The sequence below is a fragment of the Perca fluviatilis genome, chromosome 21, assembly GCF_010015445.1.
Source record: "Perca fluviatilis chromosome 21, GENO_Pfluv_1.0, whole genome shotgun sequence".
In the NCBI taxonomy this organism is placed as follows: domain Eukaryota; kingdom Metazoa; phylum Chordata; class Actinopteri; order Perciformes; family Percidae; genus Perca; species Perca fluviatilis.
Genome location: NC_053132.1, coordinates 27,677,407 through 27,704,329, shown reverse-complemented (window position 1 = coordinate 27,704,329; position 26,923 = coordinate 27,677,407). Strand labels below are relative to the sequence as shown.

At 42.1% G+C, this 26,923-nt stretch overlaps 1 protein-coding gene across 4 annotated transcripts in view; it reads left to right on the top strand.

Annotated features, from left to right (window-relative positions):
* The window catches only part of myocd (myocardin), an 80,019-nt gene that overhangs the window by 17,524 nt on the left and 35,572 nt on the right, over nt 1–26,923 (top strand). For 3 of the 4 annotated variants that reach the window (XM_039787830.1, XM_039787832.1, XM_039787829.1), the window contains exon 1: nt 25,564–25,949. The exons of the other annotated variant lie outside the window; for it this stretch is intronic. In XM_039787830.1, coding sequence (XP_039643764.1) covers nt 25,895–25,949 — 55 coding nt within the window. In that variant the 5' untranslated portion in view covers nt 25,564–25,894. Of the gene's footprint in view, nt 1–25,563; nt 25,950–26,923 lie in introns of those variants that run through there. 4 annotated transcript variants of the gene reach the window in all.

The following is a 26,923-nucleotide window of genomic DNA, read 5'->3' as shown; positions in this document are numbered from 1 at the left end:
AGCGCAACTTGTCTCTTCTCGCTCATTTGGCAGACAATCTGCGATTTTACCCAAGTGCGCCCTGTTTGTAAATAGCCCGCATCGGTTACGTCCGTCTTTGCGACCAATTAGCGCCTGGAAACAGGCGCAAACGGCTTGATAAATCTAGCCCTGAGTTTGTTGGCCTGAGGTATCATTCCTATGCTGGTAAGCAATAACCAGTTGTCGAGTCTCTGAAAGCCTGGGGCCTCATTTATCAACAGTGCGTAGAAAATGTTCTAAATTCTGTCTTACGAATGAAATTTAGTATGTGCTTCTGTATTAAATAAATCTGTATTTATCAAACGTGCGCAAGCCAATCGTACGCACATCAGAAAGTAAGCAATCTTGAATCTTGAATCCCACCTGTGATATAATATATATATATATATATATATATATATATATATATATATATATATATATATATGATCTGATCTGCTTGGCGAGTAGGGGTGTGCAAAAAAATCGATTCACATTTGTATCGCGATTCAAGCTCTACCGATTCAAAATTGGAATTCTATGAATCGATTTTGAATTCCAAAAATCGATTCATATATATATATATATATATATATATATATATATACATAATATACACTACTGGTCAAAAGTTTTAGAACACCCCAATTTTTCTAGTTTTCTATTGTAATTTTAGCAGTTCAACACTGTAAGAAAAAATACACCATATCTACTCAATAAAAATGAGTCAACAGATTACAAGCAATATTATTAATTAAATTTCACATGATTTGGTATTGAGTAAATATTAATTAAATGAGACCCTTAATAGTTATCCACTTAATATGAGTAGATTCAAATAGAAAACATTACAGAATTAATTATAACCTAAACAAAAATATTCAGTGTCTAAATAGTACTAAAAAACATATCATATCATATCATATCATATTATATATCATATATAATGATATATAATTGAGTAATAATCATCTACATTAATCTGCACATCAATTTGAATTTAATCAATGCAATGAATTAAATCTTCTTTCTTAGGAATAACTAGTCTATTTTATTAACAATTCACTTTTGTGCTTTCGACCAATTGTAGTAGTGCTGGGCTATACATTTCCCATTTGATAGGAATTTTTCACATACCGTAACACTGGTGCATTGCCGCAGAGAACACTACGGAATTAATCTGCAAGTGTCTTCAGAACGGGAGCCCTGTTAACTTCGTACCCTTCTCACTCATGGTTGTAACTCTATATATATATATATTGATATATATATATATATATAGGCCTATATATACACATATATATTTTTTTATATATATATTAAATTAATAACCCACAACTAACTCTCTTTAACAGGATAAAACACCATAGCACACAACTATTTGTGACTTTAACAATTTCTAACACTAATAATTTTACATTTACAAATTTACACAGCCGAACGGCATGCTGGGTAACATTATAGCTGCTAGCAAGCTAGGTTGACAGGAAGTGCTTTTCAATTAAAATTTGCCTGATTACATTAATTTGAATTAACTCAATATTCTCTCTATTTGGGATTAGATAAATATAATGCTTATGTTTTATTTAACTACAATGGGTAGATTTTATTCCAAACATTTTTATTTGAAATTTAATTAAATATTTGCCTCAAAATCAAAAACACAATCATATTGAATATATTTTACCTAATAATAATAATTCAAATCTACATGACCACAGAATCATTTCTTACAGTGAAGTCCAATGAATGGTACAAAGGTAAGTGGTGAACTGCCTGAGGTTAAAAAAAAAAAAAATGTAAGGTTACCCAAAACTGTATTTTACAAAAAGGCCTTTTTCAGGGAACAAGAAATGTGTTAACAACGTAAAGCTGTTCTGCAGCAATGGAGGTTGATCAAGCTTTGAAAGTTGGTGCTACCAATTCCCACAGGTGTTCCAACTTGTCTGGATTACTTACAACCCCCTCTGTTTACTCTCCAAGTATTGTTGGAACACACTGTGGTACCATACCCTCGTGAGCATTATTTGAACAGTATTGTACTGCAGAAAGTAGTGTGTTGCTATAAAAATGGCGGGGAAAAGGCAATTAACAATGAAACAGAGACAGACCATCATAACACTTAAGAATGTTTGTCTTTCCTACAGAGAAATTGAGAAGAAAGTCAAGGTGTCAGTGAGTACAGTATTCTTCAACATCAAAAGGCACTTAGAAACTGGGTGAACTCTGACAGGAAGAGGTCTGGCAGACCCAAAGCCACAACAGAATCAGAAGACAAGTTTCTGAGAGTCAACAGCTTGCGTGATAGGCGGCTCACAGGACAACAGTAAGTTGTCTCAGTTTCAACTGTAAAGAGAAGACTTCGAGCTGCAGGTTTGATAGGTCGAGTTGCAGCAAGAAAGCCATTGCTAAGACGTCAGAATAAAAAAAAGAGGCTTGCCTTGGCCAATAAACATCGTCAATGGACTACTGAAGACTGCAAGAAGGTGTTATGGACTGATAAATCACAATTTGAAATCTTCGGGTTCATCACGCAGGATTTTTGTACGCCGTTGAGTAGGCGAAAGGATGGTTCCTCAGTGTGTGACATCAACTGTCAAACATGGAGGAGGAAGCATGATGGTCTGGGGCTGTTCTGCTGGATCTACGGTCTGTGATTTGTACAGAGTAAAAGGCACCCTGAACCAAAACGGCTACCACAGCATTTTGCAGTGCCATGCAGTACCCTCTGGTATGCACCTAGTTGGTAAGGGGTTCATCCTACAGCAAGATAATGACCCAAAACATAAGTCCAAGCTATGCCAGAACTACCTTAGGAAAAAAGAACAAGATGGTAAGCTTAAAAACATGGAGTGGCCAGCACAGTCACCAGACTTAAACCCCATTGAGCTAGTTTGGGATGAACTGGACAGAAAAGTGAAAGCAAAGCAACCTACAAGTGCCACACATTTATGGGAACTTCTGCAACAGAGTTGGGAAGAACTTTCTGAAGAATATTTGATTTCCATTGTAGAAAGAATGCCACGAATGTGTTCAGCTGTTATATCTGCCAAAGGGGGCTAAAACATTTTGAATACATTTTGGTTTGATTCCATGATTTCTTTTTTAACTTAAATTGTTCATTTGTTCTATTCTCTCATTTCAGAGTACAATAAGACATTGAACTGCATGAATTTCAATAAAAACCTGGAAAAATTGGTGTTCTAAAACTTTTGACCAGTAGTTGAAAAAATTCAAATGGATTCATATATATATACACATATATATATATGAATCGATTTTGAATCGGTAGAGCTTGAATCGCGATACGAATGTGAATCGATTTTTTTGCACACCTAGGACTGGGCGATAAATCGATTTTATCGATTAACTCGAATGTGTAGTCAACGTGGATTTGTTTAAATGAAAAATCGATTTTCTCCTTAACATCCGCCGACGCTCCCCTCTGGGCTCCCGTAGCTCCGAACGGGCTCATCCCTCCCCCTGCGTGTTTGCCATAGAGATACACAAACAACATGGCAGCGACAGGGACTAACATTAATTATTTTCTTAACCAGTCGTTTCTTTACTTACTTATCCGTAATCTCCGCCGAAATGACCGGCCGCTCGCGGTGCACTGTCCCCGGCTGAGAGTCACCTATTCTCGGTAACTGAACCACCAGCTACAGCTGACCTGAAGGAGCACCATACGGGGCACCAGAGGCGGTGTTGAGGAATTCTTTTGCGGCTCAACACATCTACTAAATGCTGCTGATACAACCGAGCTGTGACCAAGGGGGTAAGCTTCGCTTCAGAACTCGAGCCATCATGGCGCCATTTTGTTGCTAACTGGCCATCACCTCCTGTTAGCATTCCGCTGACCGCCATTTTTTTTTTACGTCACTTGACTGGGAATAACTTTACATCCGAAGCGTTTAAAGACTCTATTCGTCCGTTGTTTATTTCTAAAGAAACACGACAACGTATAAAAGGCTCCATTACCTTGTATCTCACGTTATGGCTCCGTAGCAGACGTTTTTGTAAAAATAGGCTAACGATTGTGTCATAACCAAGTGACTTACTGTCCCAAAAAAGAATTACCGTATAGTACAGGAGAAGCTCGCAGGCAGTTTCGACTTACATTAGCTGTTTAGGTTTAATTACTAATGTTAACTAGCATGTTAGTTAGCAATAATTAGCCTGTGCTTATGTTATCTCCTTACATATACCTACACTCTCCTTCTCTGTAAGATTGGGAATGATTGAGATTTCTCTTGGCACAGCTACCAGAACACTTACAACTTTCAGACACGTTGCTCACGTCACATTTACGCTGTCTCTCTCAGTTGGAGGCTGCGCAGTAAAGCTGGCCATCACCGGAAAAGTGCTTCTAATAGCCTTCACTGGTCTCCGTCCAGAGCAACGGGCTCTGTTGGTCCATTATATATATGTCAATGGCTGTGACTGAGGTCTGTAGCGGCTTCAACAACTTGCAATCGCCGCTGTGTAGCACGGAGCTCCGCTTCGACGTTTGTTTTTATCGCTACGAAGGAGCTTGGTACAGGTATGCTACATTCAAGAGACCATGGGATGTTAACGTACGTTACTCAGCAACAGGTGAAAATAGGGGCAAGGTTGCGCAATAACGTTAAAATGATTTGAACTTTTTGCGAGGAACGAGAAGTGAATTACCACCTGTATGCATGAAAACAGCTTTATCTCACGCATCCGTTTTGTTGTTGAATATATAGCCCCCCCCCCCTTTTGAACAATTTCTTTGTCATCTGCAGATTGATTTTAAGTAGAGTAAATCTTAAATCGGATTTATTTTTTTTTAATCTGGGATTTTATTTTTAGGCCATAGCCTATCGCCCAGCCCTATGCACACCCCTACTTTCCAAGCAGATCAGCACGATCTTTGAGCGCATTGTTTGCCAAGTCTTCCAATAACACAAGATAAGCCATTGCACTATATTTCAAACATTTGTCACAGCTGTCTTTAAAGGGTTTGACACCAATTTGGAAACTTTAAACTTTAAAACTACACAAATTACTTATTGAGTAATAAAAGGAAACACAGGACATATGTGGATGTTGATACTGTTATGCATACTGTGAGAATCTTAAATGCTTTTAATTTGTAGTATTGCTATTCTACCACTAGATTCTGTTCGTAAGCATGGCCAGAGTTGTGCATAAATTTACACACATTCCGTAGTGTAAGTACAAGCCACTCAGAAAAAGTGCCATTCAAAAATGTACAATCTCCTAGTAAAAACAGACAACAATCTCCAGTGACCGGTCCAAGACTGGGAAAAAGATCTTGCTGTCACATGCACATCTACATTAACATCTTATCAATGACCCATATCTCCAGATAAACTGTATTAAATGGGACTCGCATACAACGACACCTGTACACACTGAGTCAAGTTCTGTACTCCACCTTGTTTTCTCTGTCTGTTTTTCTTTTGCACCTACACACCCCTCCATCTGGCAAATGACTGCATAGTGTGAGCAAAATTGTTGAATTGTTCGTTTTAGAAAATTGCAACATTGTTTGATGTGGGTAGTCAGACGCAGATCCACCAAGCACTTTGTTTGAATTTGAGCTGTGCTGATAGATAGTCACGCCCTGAAGTTCATATCTAATTAGTTCTAAATGTATGTCAATGTAAATCATACTTATTTTCCTGGCTCTCATACAACTTTCTCCACATGCTATACTATTTCTTTTTCAAGATTATGATTCACATGCTTGTGTCTTGCTACCTTGTCTTTGTGCCGGCCACATTCACTCTTCATCAGGGTATTCTATCACCTGTCCAGTCACATAAGTACTGTTATTCTCTGTAAATGGAACACCTACAGAAGCCAGGTAGTACCTCCACAGCCTCTACCATCCTTTCTCCTGTCTTCCTGGTATGTGGCCAGTGGCCGATGTGATCTCTGAGCCAAGAGCAGACCTCTCCAGAGAATTTCAGGCAGCCATCCCCACAGGCCATGAGTGTTCCCGTCTCTGACAGACAGGAATGATAAGAGTCGCCAGGCAGCACGTTCCCAATCACCATGCAGCCAAATCCTGCAGTACAATACAAGGTCACACTTGAAAAAGGCTCCCTCACCACATTCAGTCTGCTTATTTTTCCCAGTAGACTCTTTGACATCCCACATACAGTTTGTCCGGCATTCCCTGCAGGTTAACTTTGAAGCTTTTACAACATGGTGACATCAGGAATAATGTTTTTTGTTTTGTTTTTTCACTAAAAAAGGATTTTCCCATGCGAGTGAAAATGTGAAAAAACTCAGAAGCCGAGAAAGAAAGAAAGCAAGATTCCTGTTATCTGCTTCACTAATGGCCTGATTAGTGAAAAGGACACACTGACAGAGATAACACCGGTGACCTGTCTGTATGCTTTCACTTTTGCCAATTTGCTGTCTTTCCTCCTTGTCTGACAAGCCGGTAGCTGTCTGCTTCTGAGAGTTGTTTATCTGACAAATTGCGCCCTCGGACAAGTCGAGAAGCCCAAACATTTTTGAGCTGTCTATCATGCTGATGAACAGTTGAGGGGAGCGCTGGACAGTTTGCAGGCTTGTGTGAAGTATGCAGAGAGGGAAAGTGTCAGCACAGTGCTCAGGTGTCTCCCATCACACGCAAATACGGCAGACAGAGCTCTGCGTTTGTATACATATGTGAAGGTGTGTGGGTTTAATCTCGGCGTCTGTTTCTACCAAACGGCTCTGCAGACAGCTGTCACCTACAGTGTTGTCGTCACAGGACTGCTTTCTATTCCCTCTATGTGTTTATGTATGTATTATCATGACACAACTGACGATGAGTCTGTTGTAAGATTTAGTCCATTTACAAAATGACTTTACATTACCATTGACCATTTTCTAAAACACATACATTTGTCCATGTTTGCTTATATTTGATTATTATGGTCAGCAGTGATGTAGTCCTGCATTGCCAGACCTTCCTCCACAGCGCTGCAGAGGAAGTTCTTACTAGTCTACACAGCATTCTGGGATGGGACAAAAACGTGCTCTGGTTTATTGGCATTTCTTTAAATCAATAACAATCATCTTGGGCGGCACTAAGTGCCACTGGAGTTTAGAACGGCAACACAAAGATAAAGGACATGTGGCTGAAAAGAGTGACATTCCAGCAGCACCGGAGCAATTCCGGAAATGAAACGTCGTTGATATAGACTAGCAGTGATGAAATGTTCACATGTAAGTGAACTCCTAGTTATCAGGCTAAACATGGTATCACATCTGATGGATGCATGATAGCACTCTCTGATTCCATTATCATTCCTCTGCAGTCGAGAACATTGCGGAGTTGTCTCTAGCTGTCTTTCCTGCCATTTATTCTCCCAGCCTCCCCCTTGTGCTGCCGCTCGTGTGGAGCCTGGGAGTCGTTCAGCCTGTGATCATGGCCCTGGTCCACGACTCAGCGGACAGGCAGTTAATGACATCATACTGTGTGTGTGTGTGTGAGTGTGTGTGTGTGTGTGTGTGTGTGTGTGTGTGTGTGTGGTGGGTGGGGGTGGAGGGGGAGAGGGGGCAGAAAATGACACCTCTGGTCACTGTGACACACTATCTGTCTCACCCACCAAGTTCCAACTCTGAGTCAGATCTAATTGTGGTTATGCGTGTGTGTTGTCCTGGTAATCCAAAGATCTCTGCCCTTCATCTGCAAGAACTTTGTCTTTTCTTCTTAGTTGTTATCATACTTAAGTCCTACACTCACTCTGCTGAGGACAGAAAGAAGATAATTATAACGGTATTGAATGCAGCATGGAGACTATTGACAATTTAGTAAAAAAAAAAAAAGCCTGCTGCTTTGAAGGAAAAAGACGGCCTAAAAGCAGACTATTCGTAAACAAATTCTTGTCATTTGGAGCATTTGATTCTCCACCAGAGCATACATAATCAAAGCAAATAACAAACGAGCCAACCGTCTCATCTCTAATCTGTGTGACATTTAAAGTCATTTGTAATAGAACTACTGTCATTACATCCATAGACGGTGATCTGAGCAAACACTGTGGACACTGTGACCGTACACAGGGTGATTATCATAGGATGTAGGAGCATTTTGTCTTTCAAAGCTGTCTTCACTGCGATGAAATATAGCTCAGTTGGGTGTAAAAGCTCAAACAAACTTCTACTAAACTACTTATTTGGAGTATAGATTCAGTGCTTGTTTGTGTCGGTGTGTTTCTTTCTAAATGTTGGCTCTTGACCTTGTTAACCGTAGTTTGACAAAATAAATCTTAGCTCAAGGCCTACTCAATAACTTTCAACTGCATCTTGAGGTCTTCACCAGTGGAAGGAGTTTTTTTCAATTGTCATCACATGGGAGTTCAGTCACAATATAGGGAAGCATTGATCTGATCCTCCAGATTGCTATGGGCTCCAACGCTGATCTTTTGAAGGGATCAGGTGGTGGCCAGAAGTGAGCTATCCTCATTAAAGTTTCGTTATCAATCATTATAAGATTCAAGGTTTCTGGCCTTGGGGTTAGGGCACCAACCCATGAGGCAGTGTTTTATCAATTTGGCATTTCAAATGTCAGTATTGATGGATATCCGTACTTCGTCACGTGATAACTAAGCTGTCTCAGTTACAACTGAGCCAACTTCCTCCATGCTCTGGAAAAAAGCTAGTAAGTGGACTATGAGTTTCTCCATCAAATTTTTGTTTGGTTTGTCTTTTCCATGTAGTCCATGGCCCTCAGTGAAGACCGCCCACCCCACTCCGAACCCAGGCTGCCTCCAGGGCATGAAAATAGCCATAACCAATGAGGTAAAGGCAATAGTTTTCCACAGTTCACAATCCTGTTAGTTGAGTCAACAGCATCAGCTTCCTATTACTCTCAATCACGACAGTTCTACAAGTTTCCAGTTTTCACGAGCCTGGGAAGGTGTGCTGAGGTTAACACACACCCATAGACCACAAAAGATGGGAAAAAAAGACATATACACATGCAGCCCCTTTCAGAACCCTAGAACAACATTCGATCATGACCCACTGAGCGTCCCTGGGGTGGTAAAAGCAAGCAGGACCATGTAGCTGTTGGTGCCCGTTTGTTGTTTCAGCTTTCAGAATTGGGCAAGGAAGAAAGAATGGTTTGTCTGACCAAATTACCTATCACAGGAAAAATAATAAGAAAGGCAACGTACCGAATCAATGGGTCGGTGTGACGATAGCGTTAGTTCTTACTGACAAGTCGCATAAGTCAGGCCTCTCAACATCCCGCAGAGTGGAGATAGCACATGTAGCTATGTGTTTGGTTTGGCAGAAAATGTCACCCCTGATGAATGCTCCATGGTGCTGATAAGACGTACTCCCCTCTGGGCAAGCGTGCAAACACATAGGACACACGTGCACACGTAGGCAGATAAACACACATAGACACAGAGAGACATAGTCCTATAAATAGATCTTTGGTCCTGTGGGGTCAAGTGGAGTCCAACCAAGCAGATAGCAGCTCTGTACCCACGGATCAGTCTGTGGCCCGTGGCAACCCCAGTGTCTGGTCTCTGTCTGTCAACCGCCCCAAATGCTGTACCCTGATCAGATTACACAGCCGTGAAACCTTGGCGAAACAAACAAAATCTGACCCGGTATCAGCGTCTGGCATGGCATGTTTTACTCTGTCGAATAGACGTCAGTGGGGGAAGGAGGGGTGACTGGGGTGGGGTCATACCAACAAAAACATGGCTCCGGTCAGTCCTCATTGAGAGAAAGAATGTGCTGGCTGACAGGCCATTTCAGCCAGGCTATTTGGAAGTGCTAGACCAGCTCGGGAGATCCAGATAGCTAAATATTTGTACTATTGGGTCTTTTCTTTATGGTCTCTATGAGGTCTTTAATGATACTGTGGTGGGCCTGCATCACTGTGACTCCCTGTTAAACTCACGTGATGGAGATGCAGATCTAGTGTGCCATTGTTTAAATAGTTTGAACCCTTCACTCGCCACTCCCTTTATTTACAGGCTACATGCATGTTATTTTCAGAAAATGAGAGATTTATCAGAAAGGCCATCATTTGGTATGTCAGTGGCACTATACATGTTCAAAGATAGTTTTTATGAGAAATAAAGCTTCATCATGTTTTAGGAGAGGTAAACAGGAAGTGTGACGCTGCCATGGAGCTAGTGACTTAGCTGTGGGTTATACCTGAGCCCTGTTTTCTAGTTATATAAGCAGTTCCTGTTGGCACTGCAGTGGTGGAAAGTAACTAGCTACATTTACTCAAGTACTTGTATGTTACTTGAGTATTTCCATTATAAGAAACTTTTGACTTTCCACTACATTTTAGAGGGAAACACTTTGTACTTTTCACTTAATTACATTATTTTGACAGCTATAATTACTAGTTTCACATACAGATTGTAGAACACTTTGATGGATAAACCCTTAACTGCCTGCATGCATATGCATGTAACTCCTGATCAACTTATAACCCTACCGCATCCATTTCTTTACAATAAATTCTTTCACATTTAAAAATCAGTGCAAAAATACGTTAATCCAAACAATACAAATTAAAAATACACATTTGGGATGGCACATTCCCATAACTGACAGTTACTTTGAGTCCCACTAAACATATAAAATACCTGCAATTTGTGCAGTTTATCTTGCGTCTGTGTGAGTTCTGACTGAGGAGAAGAGCTGTGAATCGGATTGAGTTTCCTTGCTAGAAAGTTTACGTAGACACGGCTGATCATTGCTCAACCAGCCGGCGTAACAAAACCAGGCTGCTGGCATGCCATAGTTTAATTCATACTGTTTGCCCTGGAATTATGTCAGCTGATAGCAGTCACTCTATTTTATTTCACTAATTTTGACTTAATTGGTTTCTCTTTATAAGTCCGTCAAGCATGATGAAAGACATTTGTCTGGCATGGATGGTTGTTCCTCTTGATGTGCCTTTCATCTTAGTCACGGACACACACATTAACAACAACAAAATAGACTTTGAGTTATTAAATTTCTGATAGTAAAGTTTCGGGAATACCACACAAAGCCAGCCCATAGCCCTTGGTAATAGGCAGGAGTTAGAGTTAAGCTGTGCTGATGCATGCCCATCTCTGCGCTGAATCCTCACAGCCAGGCTGCTGTGGACCCCCGCCAGCGCCTGCAGACTGCAGCCCAGGCAATCTAAACAACCACAAAAACACAAAACAGTGTCTCCCTCCGTGTTTTGGGCTTGTTCATGATGTGGAGACAGGCTATGTCTCTCATGCTCTTCCACTGGATACATTGCAGCACCGCTTTCTCTCAGACACACTGACATTTCCAGCCTGATGTGCACCGCTCGGACCCCTGAAGGCCCGAGCCACAGATGAAGATGGAGAGCGAGCAGAAAGGAGGGAAGCGGAGACAGGAGGGGAGGTTGTTGGCTTGGCCCAATCTTTCTGTCACTTCTGGTTTGGATTGGGTTAGTTCCCCCTGGAACTTCTTCATTATAAACCACGGTTCAGAGGTAGAGGGTAAATGCTGAACCTGACTCCACATCTCTTTCCCACCCTCCACCTCTTCTTCTCCTCTCACAGTATATGTCTGGATCCTCCACCCTCGATCATACACCATGCCCTCTTTCCCTCTTTGTCCTCATATATTCTTCATGTTTCACTCGCTTTGTTTGCGTTCCATCATCTCCGTCTTTTTGTTTTCAGCCAGCCGGCTGTGTCGTGAGAAAAACCCTCAGTTTCCTGATAAGACTGATAGATTCCTGATAAAGGACTGAATCAAGTCTCTCTGTTGACTAATTCAACTTCCATCATCTAACCTCGTATCACCCTATTGACTTCCTACATTTTTTACAGTGCAGCTAAATGATAAATGATAGCTTACAAAAACATAGCTTTGATATGATTTGTGGCTAACTAGCTAATTAGGCTCACATTGGCTCCCTGAGTTGGTTGAAATCGCTGTCTCCATTGACTATAATGTTTCCATCTGAATCGTTTTAAAAGAAAACTTTAGTAAAAGGGATCTTTAAGTATGCTACATATCGTGATATCGCTCTAAAAGAAAAAATAGCATCCTCACCACACGTGGAAATAAAGAAACAGCATTGTTCTCGTATTGCATCTTAGAGCTAGTTGGTCCTAACATAAATAAGATAAGAAAACATTGAACTCACACCTATTTCATTCATCAAAACCCAGTTTGGCTGATTGGCTTAGAAACATTTTCATATACTCAAACAGTTTTCACTTTTAACGTTACGAGGGAAGACGATTTTAGGATGAGGCCTAACAGATAAAAGGCAAAAGTAACACTATCTTAGGTAGTGTGTGTTGCTGTTGCTGTGTAAACTTCTCCAAATCCAATAAAGCAGGACAGCTAATGCTAACCTAAACCCTGATATAGCAGCATCCAAGACCAGCTTCCACAGAGTGAGGAAATACTGGATGTGCCACATGAACTGGGCTTTTGTTTAATGTAGTCCACACAGCGGTGCTAAGCGCCAGACGGAGCCACGGTGCCGCTGCAAAATAGTCTCGGGAAGAAACTTGTTTTGGTGGAACGTGTGTACTTTCAAAAGTAGTTTTAGTCGTGCAACAGAAAACTCAGATTGGGCAGATAGTCTAGCTAGCTGTCTGGTTTTACCCTGCAGAGATCTGAGGAGCAGTTGACCATAGTCCTCATAAATCCACCGGAAGTTAGAACGGCAACACAAAGAAAGAGGAAGGGATGGACATCCGGCCGAATTTCCAGCAGCTCCGGAGCAATCCCGGAAGTGGAACGTCGTGGATAAAGACTAAGTTTAATGTAATGTTAACCTGTAATGGCACAAAATAACGCACTTAGCTAATGATGTGCGCCTTTGCCTTGGAAGTAACGCTTGGTTAGTTAGTTAGCTGAACATGCTAACAACTGCATATTTTGCTAGAGCAGATGAATACACTGTTTAATCCATTGTTCACAGTTTTGCTGTTATGGTTTTATTTTTTCGGTTAGGTTTTGGTTGCGATGGAAAGTCGGTTTAATGTTCGGGGAAAGTTAGTTTTTGGTTAGATCGAACGTTCCCCTACCGTTGCAACCTTTAGGGAACGTTCCCATAACGTTCTCCTACCGTTGCAACCTTTAAAGCATAGATATATACACTAGATGTCGCCTTGACCACGGCAGTTCATTGGAACGAATGCGTCAACAGAGCCGCCATCTTGGAACAGGGGAGTCACTCCTCTTTAATGCATCAGCGTCAATGTAGGCAAAGGTCTAACGGAAATAAAATCACCATAAATCGTCATGAATGCAATTTTCTAGTTTTTGTGGTTCGTTCCAAAGGTCAGACATGTATTTATGATCAAGTCCAGAGAAAAATTAAGCTTTTGATATTAATATAATCTACTTTGTTCAAAATGTAATGCCTAGTGCCTGTAAGCCTAGGTTTATAGTCTCATTCTTCCACTTGATACTGCTTCCGCTTAAGTAAACTTAAGATGAACTAAGAAGAGACACTGCGGCCGGCCACGGAGCTCTCCACCTCCCGCTGCCGCCGGAGCTCAGATTGCTGGTTGAAGGCGGCATATATATATATTATAAAACACATTGTCACATGTTAAATGTTATCCCTTGCCGTTTGTTCTTTTCATTTCCTCTATCGAACATCAATAAGCAGCACACAAGTCCGGCATCTGAATGCGGGAAAACTTCGGACCCCTGTTCCAAGATGGCGGCGGTTTTGATGTATGCTTAGAACCTCAAGGCGACATCTAGTGTATATATCTATGCCTTTAAAGAACGTTCCCGTAACGTTCCCCTACTGTTGCAACCTTTAGAGAACGTTCCTGTAACGTTCCCCTACCATTGCAACCTGTAGAACGTTCCCCTAACGTTCTTTTTTTACATTCCCTAACCTTTAAAAAACTATCAACCATGGTGCAAAAAAATAACAAATATATATAAGAATCAGAATCAGTTTTATTGGCCATATAGACACATACTATACAATGGAGACAACATACATATAGGCACAATATACAAAAGATACAACTATACAAATAAGACATAATATCAATACAAGCACACAGTGGGATGTAGAGTGCAAAGTAATAGTGCAAATGTAGTGTACAAGATGCATATTGGAATGATAAAGTATGTGTAGGTGAATGGCCAAGGTGGGGATGACCCCACTTAGCAGCAGTTCAGGAGAGTGATGGCAGTGGGAAAGAAGCTGTTCTTGTGTCTGGTTGTTTTTGTGTGCAGAGATCTGTAGTGCCTGCCAGAGGGGAGGAGGCAGGAGGATGGCAGCAGTATAGAAGATGGCCAATAGCTCTTGTGGTAGGCCATGCAGTTGCCGTAGGAAGTACATCTTCTGCTGAGCCTTTTTAAGGATGTTGGACTCCCACGTCAGGTCCTAGGAAATGACAGAGCCCAAAAACTTGAATGACTCCACCTTTGACACTGGGCACAATAAAATAACACCTGCCTGTTATAACCCTGCAGATTGTCAGGTCCTGGAAGGCCTTCTTTGTCTTTCTGCCCTGCAGGCTATACGGTTTTAGAACGTCATTGGTTGCCACTCGCCGTAGCATGCGACGCATGGCAGTACCTCCGGTCGAACCTCCAAGGGTTGTCAGGAAAAGTTGCTGTAAAACATATAGAAATACGAATTACACATGTAGAACAAAGGGGAGAGCTTGTACAATCTCATTTTGTAAGAGAAGTCAGTTCAGTTATAGTGATATTTGAATTTATGCAATTATATAGTGTTATCTTAATTACCATTTTGTTCCTCCTCTACTGTTGACCGAGACTCCTGTCGAACTCCTGCAGCTTGGTGACTGTCGAGCAGGGCAACAGCAACGCATCATCAACTGGAGCAGAGGGAGGTGACTGGGAGCTCCTTAAGAGCAGCTCATCCATCTTTTCCTCAAATGTGTCCATCCGCTGTGCCATGCGGGTAATGGATGTCCTCATAATTAATGGTTTTAGTTGTTACATTATATACTTGCATATGTGAACAACTTAAATGAGTGTTCTTACCTCTCTGTGTGATGAGTCACCTCCCTCTGTTTGATGAGTTCTGCGTTTACAACAACAAAAAAGTCATGAAATTGTATTGAATTGGAAATGGAAATTCAAAGCCACTGTACCTTCAGCTGGGTCCCAGGCAGAGCTTGCGTTACAATAGACCCATCCAGCTCTGGGCGACCGGCTGGTTTCCTGTGTGGTGTTGACTCATCTAAAAAGAAAGTAGATATGAATATTGGTCAGTTCATTTATGGTAGGTTTCTTGCACATGCCATTGCAAAAGATGAACCTATGCTATTACATTAGACAATCACAAAAAAAAAAAAAAAAAGCCCGCTGTTTCGAGAATAGAGCTTCTCTTAATACATCCATGGCTTTATCTCTCATCCACATTACAGGCTTTACAGCATACAGCCCTCGGATGTATCGTAAGATAAGTGTTAAACCCTAAACCCACATCGGCTCTTAGGGACACATAAGATATTACGTTAACGTTAGCTAGCTACCTAGCTAACTAGTTCCATTGTTTAGGTTGAGCCGATAGCCCCGGCAGTTTTGGGAAACGCTAATGACGTTATATTTATGTAACAGGCTTTACAGCATACATGCATACATCCATACATTCCTCGGATGTATCATAAGATAATACCATGGATGTATTAATAGAACACATGTTGAATTACAGCCTCCAATTTGGACGTGCATTCAGTGAGTCCGATTGAGTTCAGCTCGACTCGCTGTGGCGCTAATGCTGGCAACCATGTCGGAGCTTTCTTTAAGTTCTTTACCAAAATCTCTCACCTTGTTGTCCAGGTTCCTTATGGCGGCTAAAACATCACCGAGGGAAGGATCAGTCTCTGTCGCCAACTTTGATGTACATACATAGGGCTAGCAGCACGCGCAGCAAAGCTAACTTGTTTCCTGCGTTAGCATACGGGCTAGCAGTCTTGAGCAGAGAAAAGTCTTTACTGTTGACAGCCGACAATGTCTTTCTTGGTATCTTCGTCCTACCTTGCGTTATAACACCGTCGATGAAGTGTAGTCAGCATATGTTTTAGTCAATGGCAGTATTTCAATTTGAATTTGGGACCAAACGAATGGATCTTTTGTCTGCCCTGTTCGCCAGGTGTCTATACCGGTGTTGTATACGGAAGTCAGGACAGGACTTGAATCGGTCACCTGAGAGCAGAGGCACTGTCTTCCCCTACTGGCGTGGGGGTGTAACGGTTGGATTTTTACACTGAACTGAGCCACTTGTTAGAAGTGAAATGAAAGAAGTGAATTTTCTTAGTTGTGAAAATCGTTCTATTGATAGATTCTTGTTTTAAGTATTTTCACCTAATACAGTTAAAAAAACGAAATCAAACACAAAAGTATTGTTTTTAACAAAATTGTTATCAGCCTAAAAATAAATATATTCTCTTGCTATGTTGTTTATCACTTCAATTTTATAAGACCAATCATTTTTGAGTGAAAAGTGACTGCAAACCTTTTATATGCTACTTCAAAAACTTAAATGGAGCTGGTATAAATAAACCATAACTAAAACCGCACTCAGAACAACCAAAAACAACCGAACCGGAACGTTGTGTGGAGGTAAAGTGCAACCACAGGAGAACGTTTCAGTTGGTTGGTTCCCTTAACGTTTAGGGAACGTTCCCTAAATAATGTCTAACTGTAAAGTCTGTAATGTCCAACTGTAATGTCTGTAATGTCTAACGTAAACATACACGCCACTTTCCTATAGCCAAATGGCGTGTTATCTGTACGCATTTTGAGCTATCTACGTGTATGTCTACGCTGTATACAGCAGATGTAAACGTACCCACCACGTGGTGTCGCCACGTTGCGTGTTATCGCGAGAAGGTGACGTACTATCGCGAGAACTTCACACGCATGTAAAAAAAAAAAAAAAAAGGCTTTAGTAACACAAAAAAACGACAAAAACATGACGGTGAAAAATGTCACACGCTTAGGAAAACAATAAACGGTTGGGTTTGGGAAAGAAACATTCCTCCCCCGAAAAACACCCCCACAAGATGGTTTGTTAAAGCAGCAATTAGGACTCATATTTACGTAAAGCACATGTAGTGCGCCTTCTAGTGGCCATAGTAATTATAACAGGAGCAAAACAGGACAAAGTATAAGAGCGAGGCAGGTTTGGGAGGTGGATGGGTCAAACAAACAGGACCGGGGTTCATGTTCCGTTTTTCCAAGTTTTTTGTTTTTTTTTACTTTATGGAACAAACTGAACTACGTCACGTTCTGCGTCACATGTGTAACCGGAAGTGTAGTAATGTAACAGATTTTACTCCAAACCACGATCATTTTCTAAACTTAAATAAGTAGTTTTGTTGCCCAAACCTAACCAAGTAGGTTTTGTGCCTAAACGTAACTAAGCTGCAACTATTTCACAACGTCAACGGCATGTTTCAAACCGCGAGCGCAGGAATAAACGACCTACATGGTATGGAGGACTTGTTGATTTGGTTCAATTGATTCTGTTTTGAGTTGTTAGCAGCATAAAACCTAAAAGGCGTGAAAAGCTGAAACACATTATCAATTTCAGCATTTTTTATTTGGCAAGTAAACTAAATGGTAAATATTATCATGGTGCAAATGAACGACTAAAGTCCCCTCAACATTTCTATTTGTCTCTCAGCTGTCCCGTGCTCAGTTCAGTCAACAGTCAACACACAACCTGCCATGTGATCACCACATCCACACCAACCTATAAAAACAATACAGTTTAGAAATAATAGTGTGTTGTTTAAATGAGTGACATCAATAGCATTCCTGATATTATTATTACTTATAGCGCACATGCAGGACTCCCATGTCGGGAGGCAACTTTTATAGTGTGATTAGTTTCACTTTCATTTCTGATATTTTACACATGTTGACGATGAATGCTCTGGGCTTACAGACCTTAGTGTGATTATAAGGCACTGCTGTATTGCCTTCATGCAAATGAGTTTTTATGCCCCATTCATTGTCTCAAAGAGCTGTATGAAAATGCGTCCATTAGGGTGCAGAGGAGAGTACCAACGTTAATCGCCGCTGCTCCTGGCGGCTTAAAAACCAGCGATTTGGCTTTCTAAACCTTATTCTATCATTATGACAATATAAGCATGTGCAGAAAACGTATTTAGTAAAAGTCAGGGCAGGAGGGAAACCTAGCTATAACAATGACAGAATAATTAAGAACGTTAAATGGCGTGGGCTATGGCGTATAGTGTCAGATGTGTTCACCTGAGAGCCACCCAGCACAGGGACAGACACACACTCACACTGACAGAACACACACACACACACTGACATCACACAGCTGCTGCTGGAGGCCGCTATGTCTGCCTCTTTACAAACACACACGCACCCACGCACGCACACACACACACACACATGTACACACATAGTGCCCTCCAAGACCCCCCATCCATATCCTGTGCACTCCTGACAACCTCACCTCTTCATAGTCTGACAAAGTCTTAACCCCCGCTCTATCAACCCTCTATCTCCCATCCTCCTCCTCTAATGTACACACACACACACACACACACACACACACACACACACACACACACACACACACACACATACTCTCTCTTCACTAACAGCTCTCCAGTCCATCCTGTCCTTCCTATTGATTACATATAGAGCACCACACTAAATGAGCAGAAACCAGTTGACATACAGTTACCCAGGGGGTTTGGGGGTATCTGGTGCCCTAAGGTATTTTCCCACTTTGCCCAGCTGATTGTCTAGCCTTGCCCCCGCTTGGTCCGATCTGGTTTGAAGCAGGCACGAAGGATGGAGGCCTGAAGACAGAGAGGTGAAGTGAAAAAAAACATGCTCTGCAGGGCAACTCCATGCAACTCCCATGCTCCAATCATACTACATTGGACAGTGCATTCTTGTACACTTCCTCCTGTGACACTCTCTCAAGCAGATGGCCGAGGGACAGCTGTACTCCATGGATGGCATATGAGCAGAGATATTTAAAACATTTCAAGAACGTGACTGCTCCTATCAGCAGCTGGGGAGCTAAATACCACTGATTCCTCTTTTATTGGAACGGCAAGACAATGTGACAACCATCTTGTTAAACATTCCAGACACATCTTAAGTAACAAGTGTTTGTAATTCGCTCGCTGAATTTGGACTTCATTTTTATGATATTTTGTGCAGTTTGGGCATTTCAACTAGTCACATCTGCGATATCTAAAACACCAGAAATCACACAAAACCCTAACAGTCATTTTGTGATCTAGATGTCTGTGCAGTCGGCCAATAAACACATTGTGCTCACTTGTTGCATTATGGAAAGTCTGTTTTTAACATGCTCTATGCAGAGGCGTATGACTTATTGCATTTGCATTAGGCATCACACAGCTGAGCGAAAAGAGCCACACTGCAACACCCTTCTGCACGCTTGGTGTATATAATGTACAAAATGTACACTTGAATCTGTCGAACTGGTATATGAGCTGATCTCATTCAGTCCTTTTCTTTTCATCAGACACTCTCACACACGCACGCACAAACACACACACACAAACACACACACACACGCACGCACGCACACACACTCAAACACACACATACGCACGAACACATACACACACACACACACACGCACAGCTCCAGACAGTCCGTTGACATAGGGCCCAATTAAAGGGGAGGATTAAGCCAGGGCTGGGTGACCTCTTGAGGAATCTCTCTGAGACGCTGTGTGTACACTGTCAAACCCTCTGACAGACCTTCCCTTTAAGCACTTTCACCTGCTAATTAAGAAGCAGTGTGTGTGCATGTGTGTGTGTGTGTGTGTGTGTGTGTGTGTGCGTGTGTGTGTGTGTGTGTGCGCGCGTGTGCATGTTCATTCACCGCATATACAGGCCAGCGTACCCTTGGGTGTCAGCGATAGATTTGCAGCCTGAGAAGCCTCTGTGTAAATATTTGACTGGAGCATTGTATGGGTTTTTGGAGCTTGCTCCAGCACACGTCAGCGCACGGGCTACAGCAAACAGAGCTGCTGTGTCATTTATTAGCCTACATTAAATTATTTCATGTTTTGGTGTGTGCATCGCGCTGCTGTGTGTCGAGGCTCCTCGCTGTGTTTATGGTGTGAAGAGATTAAAATGGATAGCGGCGAGGCAGAAGCAGTGAGCTGTTGCTGGGAAAAGCTCTCAATGACTGATTAGTGCTGTGTCACTGCAGCTTTTACACAATGTAGAGGAAAGACCTGTAGTAATCACACACTTCTTTGGTACTCTTTTTATTTACTGTAGCAAACTTATAGTGGCAGGGTGGAAACTGGTGCATATTTTTAGGGAATAATAACTTCGGGACAAAGTCAAGCCGGAGATGGGTTCTATGGGATAAACAAGGTAGATAGAAAAAGTTAAAAAGGGAAAGAAGAAGGCATTAAGATGAAATGGAGGGGAGAATGACGTGAGGACAGAGACGAGCACCATTCTATGAACAAGCTAAATATATTGTGTAAGAAATCTGCCAGTGGGGAAAATAAAAATGAAATTTTTTGCACTGGCATAGAAATCAGGCCACTTTGAAACACTATCTGACCTCAAAACTAATATAAGCTAAGAAACTTCAGAAATTCATAGGAAAGGGTCCCGAAATTAAAACATGAATTGTTCTTCTTCTTCATAGCTGATAGCTGAGGAGCTTCAGCAGTCAGATATTAGTCCTCAGTGTAGCCAGGAAGTGAAGCCTGGACTCTGGAGTCACATCTGAAAACATCTCTGTCTTCAACAGAGCCTCTAAAGAAAAAATGTATTCAAGAATTTTATAGAAAAATTGTAATTTTTCCTCAACACCAGTCTGCGATCTGCCTTCCGTCCAACTACAGTTTAAAGATGCTGAAACGGCGGCAGCCAACACTGCTAGCTGCGAGCTAACAATTGGAGTAGTGCTCTTACTGCCTAATTGCTGTCGGGTTGGGCTTCTGCAGGAGATCAGTGCTCATCAGCGGACAGTAAAAGAATGGACACAGCGACGCCATATACTTTATTCTTTATTTCAGGCCCAAGGGGATCCATATCACAATAAAAAACACACAGAGTAAAACATAAATAGAAAAAAAAAATACAAAGCCTTCCACAATGTTCAGTGTCTAACATACAGACGTGTTCGCCAGTGGTTCCACATTCTGGAAGAAAATCTGACAGAACTGCGTACAGGGTTAGCCAAAACAGCGATTAAGTCATTTTCTGACTCAGATACCCTACACATAAATCTATACATCAGGTTACTTAAAACAGCAGAGCAGGTAGGTACCCCAACACTGACAAACATATGGCTTGCACTGGAGCTTCTTGGAGCTCTCTGCATCAGCCTCATGCTGTCATTATAAGCCACTATGAGTTTTCTAATGCTGCCTTGCTTATAACGACACCACAGGTAGGCAGTATACAAAGGTGTACAATACGCTCTAAAGAGTGAGATCTTCGACGGAGACATGTGAAGTCACTTTTCCGGTGATGGCTGAGCGTTACTGCGCAGCCTCAAACTGAGCTTGACAACGTAGATGTGATGTGATCTGTGCCAAGAGAAATCTCAATCATTCCCAATCTTGCAGAGACGGAGAGCGTAGGTATATGTAAGGAGATAACATAGGCACAGGCTAATTATTGCTAACTAAAATGCTAGTTAACATTAGTAACTATACGGTAATTCCTCTACTGTGCGACAGTAAGTCGCGTGGTTATGACACAATCGTTAGCCTATTTTTACAAAAACGTCTGCTACGGGGCCATAACGTGAGATAAAAGGTAATGGAGCCTTTTATACATTGCTGTGTTTTTTTAGAAATAAACAATGGACAAATAGAGTCTTCAGATGTAAAGTTATTCGCTGTCAAAGTGACGCCAAAATTAATAGGAGTCAATGGAATGCTAACGGAAGGTGATGGCTAGTTAGCCTACAATCTCCCCATAGGAGGTACGCTTTCCGGATGCTCGCTTACCCCCTTGGGCGTTACCAGCGGCTAACCTCCATATAAGCACCGTTCTCTGGCAGAAGGCCAGCCCAGGCAGCATGCTCTGAACCTTTTAAGCTCTTATTGTTTCTTGTTTGTTTGAGTTGTGAAAAAGCAGAAATGTGAAAATAGCAAGCTTTACAAATTAGCGAGCTTTACAGGTGTTGTTGTTGGTAGATGTGTTTTTGAACTGGATGGAACCAGACTGCTTCATGTCTTTATGCTAAGCTAAGCTAATGGTATCCTGGCTCTAACCCTAGACATGACAGCAGTGTCAGTCTAATCATCTCACATAAGCAAATAAGCTTATTTCCCCAAATGTTGAACTATTACTTTAACAGATATTTGGGATATCAGTGTGTCAACAATGCAGTCCACATTTCAGACCCTTATCAGCTATATAATATATATATATATATATATATATATATATATATATATATATATATATATATAGAGAGAGAGAGAGAGAGAGAGAGAGAGAGAGAGAGAGAGAAAAAATAAAGACCAGTTACCTTGAAAAAAGTGAAATAATGTAATTAAAAAAGGAGCAAATGTAATCTTGTGACTGACTTTGGACAGAGAATGTAGTGACTGGAAGCCAGACTAGTAGAGGGACACGTACTGCATTTCACATTCTCAGCTGTAACCACAGAACCCTTTAATCTGGGTGTAGGGAGACAGTAGCCTCGGGAACAACGACTTTGACACCTGCTGTGCAACAAAAACAAGGACACATAAATGACGTTCCCACAACTTTCTTCCTGCGTTGGATTTTGAGATTCTTTCTCATGTTTTGGTGGGTTTCTAGTGTGCCTCGTCTCAAGCAATGCATCACGTTCCATAATATCTTCAAATCAAGCCTGAATGACCAGCGCAGAGAAAGCCTTGACGTGTCCAGCTGACGTCCTGTGTTGACGGAGGTTTAGGAGGCTCTGCAGCGGGCTAATGCCGCCCCCTGAGCAGAACGCCTAACTCTGACGAATGTCCGCCTGGTATGTGGGAGCTGGAGGAAGGGATGGCTTGTTGAATACAGGCTGGAGGAGATAGATAAATATATAGCTCCTGCTTCTCCGCTGCTGGGCGACAGACTGCTCTCAACCCATACCTTCATTCATCGATAAATCAAAGTATAAAAAGAGCAGTCTGATGCTGAAAGGGCCTCCATACACACTTAAAGAAGCACACTTTGTAACTTGGTGTACACACGCCTTTTAATCTTTTATAATAAGTATACAGGGTTTCCCCTAGAAAAGTTGTTTAGCCCGGTGGCAAGTGGGCCCAGCTAGGGCCAGACACAGACTGATGGCAGCATTAATGTAGAGCCCAATAGTTTCTGTGATAACAGAATCATGGACAGAATTGCGAAATTGAGAAGTTCAAAAAGCTATAAGACAGATTCCACATGGCCCTACATTATTGAGTCAGTGCAAAAGGCTAAAGACTGGAGATTTGAAAATATGACTATGTCTAAGTTTCCGAACCGAGCTGCCCCACTCTAACTGTAATTTAAAAAATAAAAAAACGTCTTAAATATCCATTCAAATTTTTGGCTTAGGCCTGGTGGGGGGCAACTTAGGCCCGGTGGGCCACCAGGCTTGCATTACATTGGGGAAAAACCTGAGTATGTTTTGTGAATCTTACTTATATTGCATTTTATGAAAGCTGGGACTTCAAATCAGATTTTAAACTCTCATGGTGACCAATAAGTCATATTTGTGTTGCCAAAGCATATCGAGAAGGAAAACTGTTGCTAAAGGAGGCAGAAAGCAATGTTGGTTATTTTCACAAACGGTTATGTAAGACATGAAAGAAAATCATACCATTTCTTATACCCAATCTGAGAAAATCTCTCTCTTTAGCTGCTAAATGCTCCACCATAACTGTGTCTGTGTGCTGCTCAGCAGGTAGTGCACAGTGGGTTTATACAGGGGTTCAAGTAGGATCTGAACCGTAAGATCTGGATAACACCACACCAAATTCCATTCTCAAATTTAACACTTTAAAGTTTCTATCCACTTTAAAGTCTCTATCCACTATACATAGTGTTGTAATATAACTAAGTACAAATACTTAGTTACTGTACTTAAGTAGAATTTCCATGTATCTGTACTTTACTACGTTGTTTATATTATTGGAAACTTTCACTTTTATTCCACTACTTTTCCTAAATAAAATGTATACTTTTACTTTTTTGTTTTAAGAAGGTGTGGAAACCGTGAGTTTAGAATGCCAACACAAAGAAAGAGAAAGGGGACGGACATCTGGACGAAAATGAGGGCCATCCGGCCGAATTTCCGGCGGCAACGGAGCAATCCCGGAAGTGGAACGCCGTGATATAGACAAAGGAAACACTGTATGGATATTTGGCGTTATTTTAAATAAAGGGAAAACACTGATGTTTGAAACTGCCAATTAGATTAATTTACTTATTAATCAAAGGTGGCCCACTTTAACCCCTGGGTTTATACTTTCACCACTTTTTGTTCGTTAACGATTTGCATGAAACTTGGTGTAAGGGTGTAGCACGGGCCAAGGAAGAACCCTTTATATTTTGGCGTGGCGGGACTGTCCCACGAGATGGGGCTACGGCTTTATAGTAGCTCTGTGTGTTTTGGTCATCTCTGTTATGCTAACGCTTGCAGCTGCAACCCGGGACACCGCAGACAGACACTCAGCGCCGATGTCCAGATGATGAGTTGCAGATGAAGATTGTTATTGACTTAAAGTGGACTCTTACTTTCTTTTTCTTTGTGTGATTAATAATTACGTTCTATTTATAGTATTAGCGTTACACAGCGTCACCCTCCTCCTCATGCAGCATAGGCTGAACAGTGTCCTGACTGCTGACCTGCGGCTGTTTGAGGATTTAACTCCAGCTGTGCAGTAGTTGATGATCTGGAGGTCATGTTCACGATGTTATTTCAGTCGAAGCATTTGATATTTGTGCATACCTACATGACATTAAAGTATTTTCTGTATAAGCATAATAAATGCACAGCAGAGATGATGATTCTAATAGTTTTGGAAATATATCCAGACATGTTTAGTGGTTGCGGTTGCAGATTTGCATATCATAGAAGTGTGGACTGTTGCCCTTGGCCGAGATCTGCGCTCTCCGGCGGCCCTATCAGTGAAGCACAACATCAAAGTTGAGCTGGAAGAAGCTGAAATGATCCATAGAGCTGATGGGACTCAGAGTTGTATACAGATCCTCTGCACGAGCGACGCCTCTCACATGTACTGTTAATACAAGGAGATAGACCAGGAATATATCCAATGATCATAAGTTAAACTAGAATCTAACCAACCTTTTTATCTATGATTATTATTATTATTATTATTATATAAAGCAGTTAGATGTAGGCTGACATGTTGTAAGAAATTAAACCTCCTGGCTGTACTGCTGCTCCACTATCAGCATCTGTCTCTGTCTGGATCTCTCTCTCCCTCCCTCTCTAATGACAGGCAGCAGGCTGATAGGCAGATATATTTACACTGGTGGCAAGGGAGGAGGAAGTCATCAGCCAAGCCCTGTCCAGCCTCCAGGCGGGGCTTAGAGAAAACCCTGGCCGGGTAGCACCTCCCCGAGCAGGGCATATCTCTGTGCTGTCCTGGCCCTGCTCACAGTTCTCAGCTAGATGGGACCAAAGCTTGACGGTCCCGCAGACCCACACTCCCACATCAGCCCCGGGGGAGAGAGAAGAGCAGAGAGCAGGAAGCTGCTGTAGTGTGCTGACTGGCTGAGAGACGCCAGAAGGAAACCAATGTGTTGATGAGGCAGGCTGAGTCACTCCATCTCCCCTCAGTCTGGTGTCCAGAGGTGGCCGGGGGTCCAAGTGTGCACCGCTTCTCGAGTGTGTGTGACTTTACTTTGCATCTTTTGATCACTGGAACTGGACTGTAAGCATTATGACTCTTCTGGGCTCTGAACACTCCATATTGATACGAAGCAAGTTTAGATCAGGTAAGTCAAAAGAGGATTGACCTGTGTCTGTCTGTCCGTCAGGGGACAGTTGGTGTGCAGCTGTGTTTATTTGTGCAACCTGTTCGTCTGTCAACACTTGGCATTTACAGGCCATCCTGTGTTCATTATGTCATTCATCTGTCTTGGGTGAGCTGTGTTGACACTCACAATGTGCTCTGCAGTGACACCAGCAAAGTGACAGGTGTGTGTTATAAACATGTGACGGTACGAGGAATGCCAGAGGGAGGCCAGCATAAGTCAGATATCCTCCCGCGCTCTGAGCCCTGTCACACTGTGATCAATTCACGGCCGGACGGTTTCTTTGATCTTCATCCGCCTCCTCATAAACGCAGGACATGTCTCTGGTGATGTCTCGGGCAGGTTAGTGCACTTGTTTCATGCCAGTGGCTAACCCGCTGCTGACGGAAGCCAGTTCTCACTGTGGCTCGGGGAGATTAGACACCGGAGAGGGGTCAGAGGTTATCTTTATATGGCTGAATTAGAAGCTTGTGTGTGTGTGTGTGTGTGTGTGTGTGTGTGTGTACACCTGTGTATATCAAAAGGGGAGGAAGGGTAAGGACTACAGTGCTGATTTAAACTCCACTTAACACGCAGCAGCTGCTGGGGCTTTGTATCCATTTATCTCCATCACACACACACACACACACACTCACACACTGCCTCCATCTTTAATTCCATCACTCTCCCTGTCACCCACACACTCTCTTAGTGTTTGAACATAGTGTCTGTGAGGCTGAGCGCATGTGTGTGTGTGTGTGTGTGTGTGTGTGTGTGTGTGTGTGTGTGTGTGTGTGTGTGTGTGTGTTGAGTGTGTGTAGTCTGAGCAACAGTGCCCCCTCCCTGAGGAGAGCATAACGGCAGCAGAGCACAGATCAGCTCTCTGCTCTGTAAAGTTCATACACACCATGGCCTCTGAATCGTACAAAGCGTGGCTGGAGTGCTTCAGTCCTGAC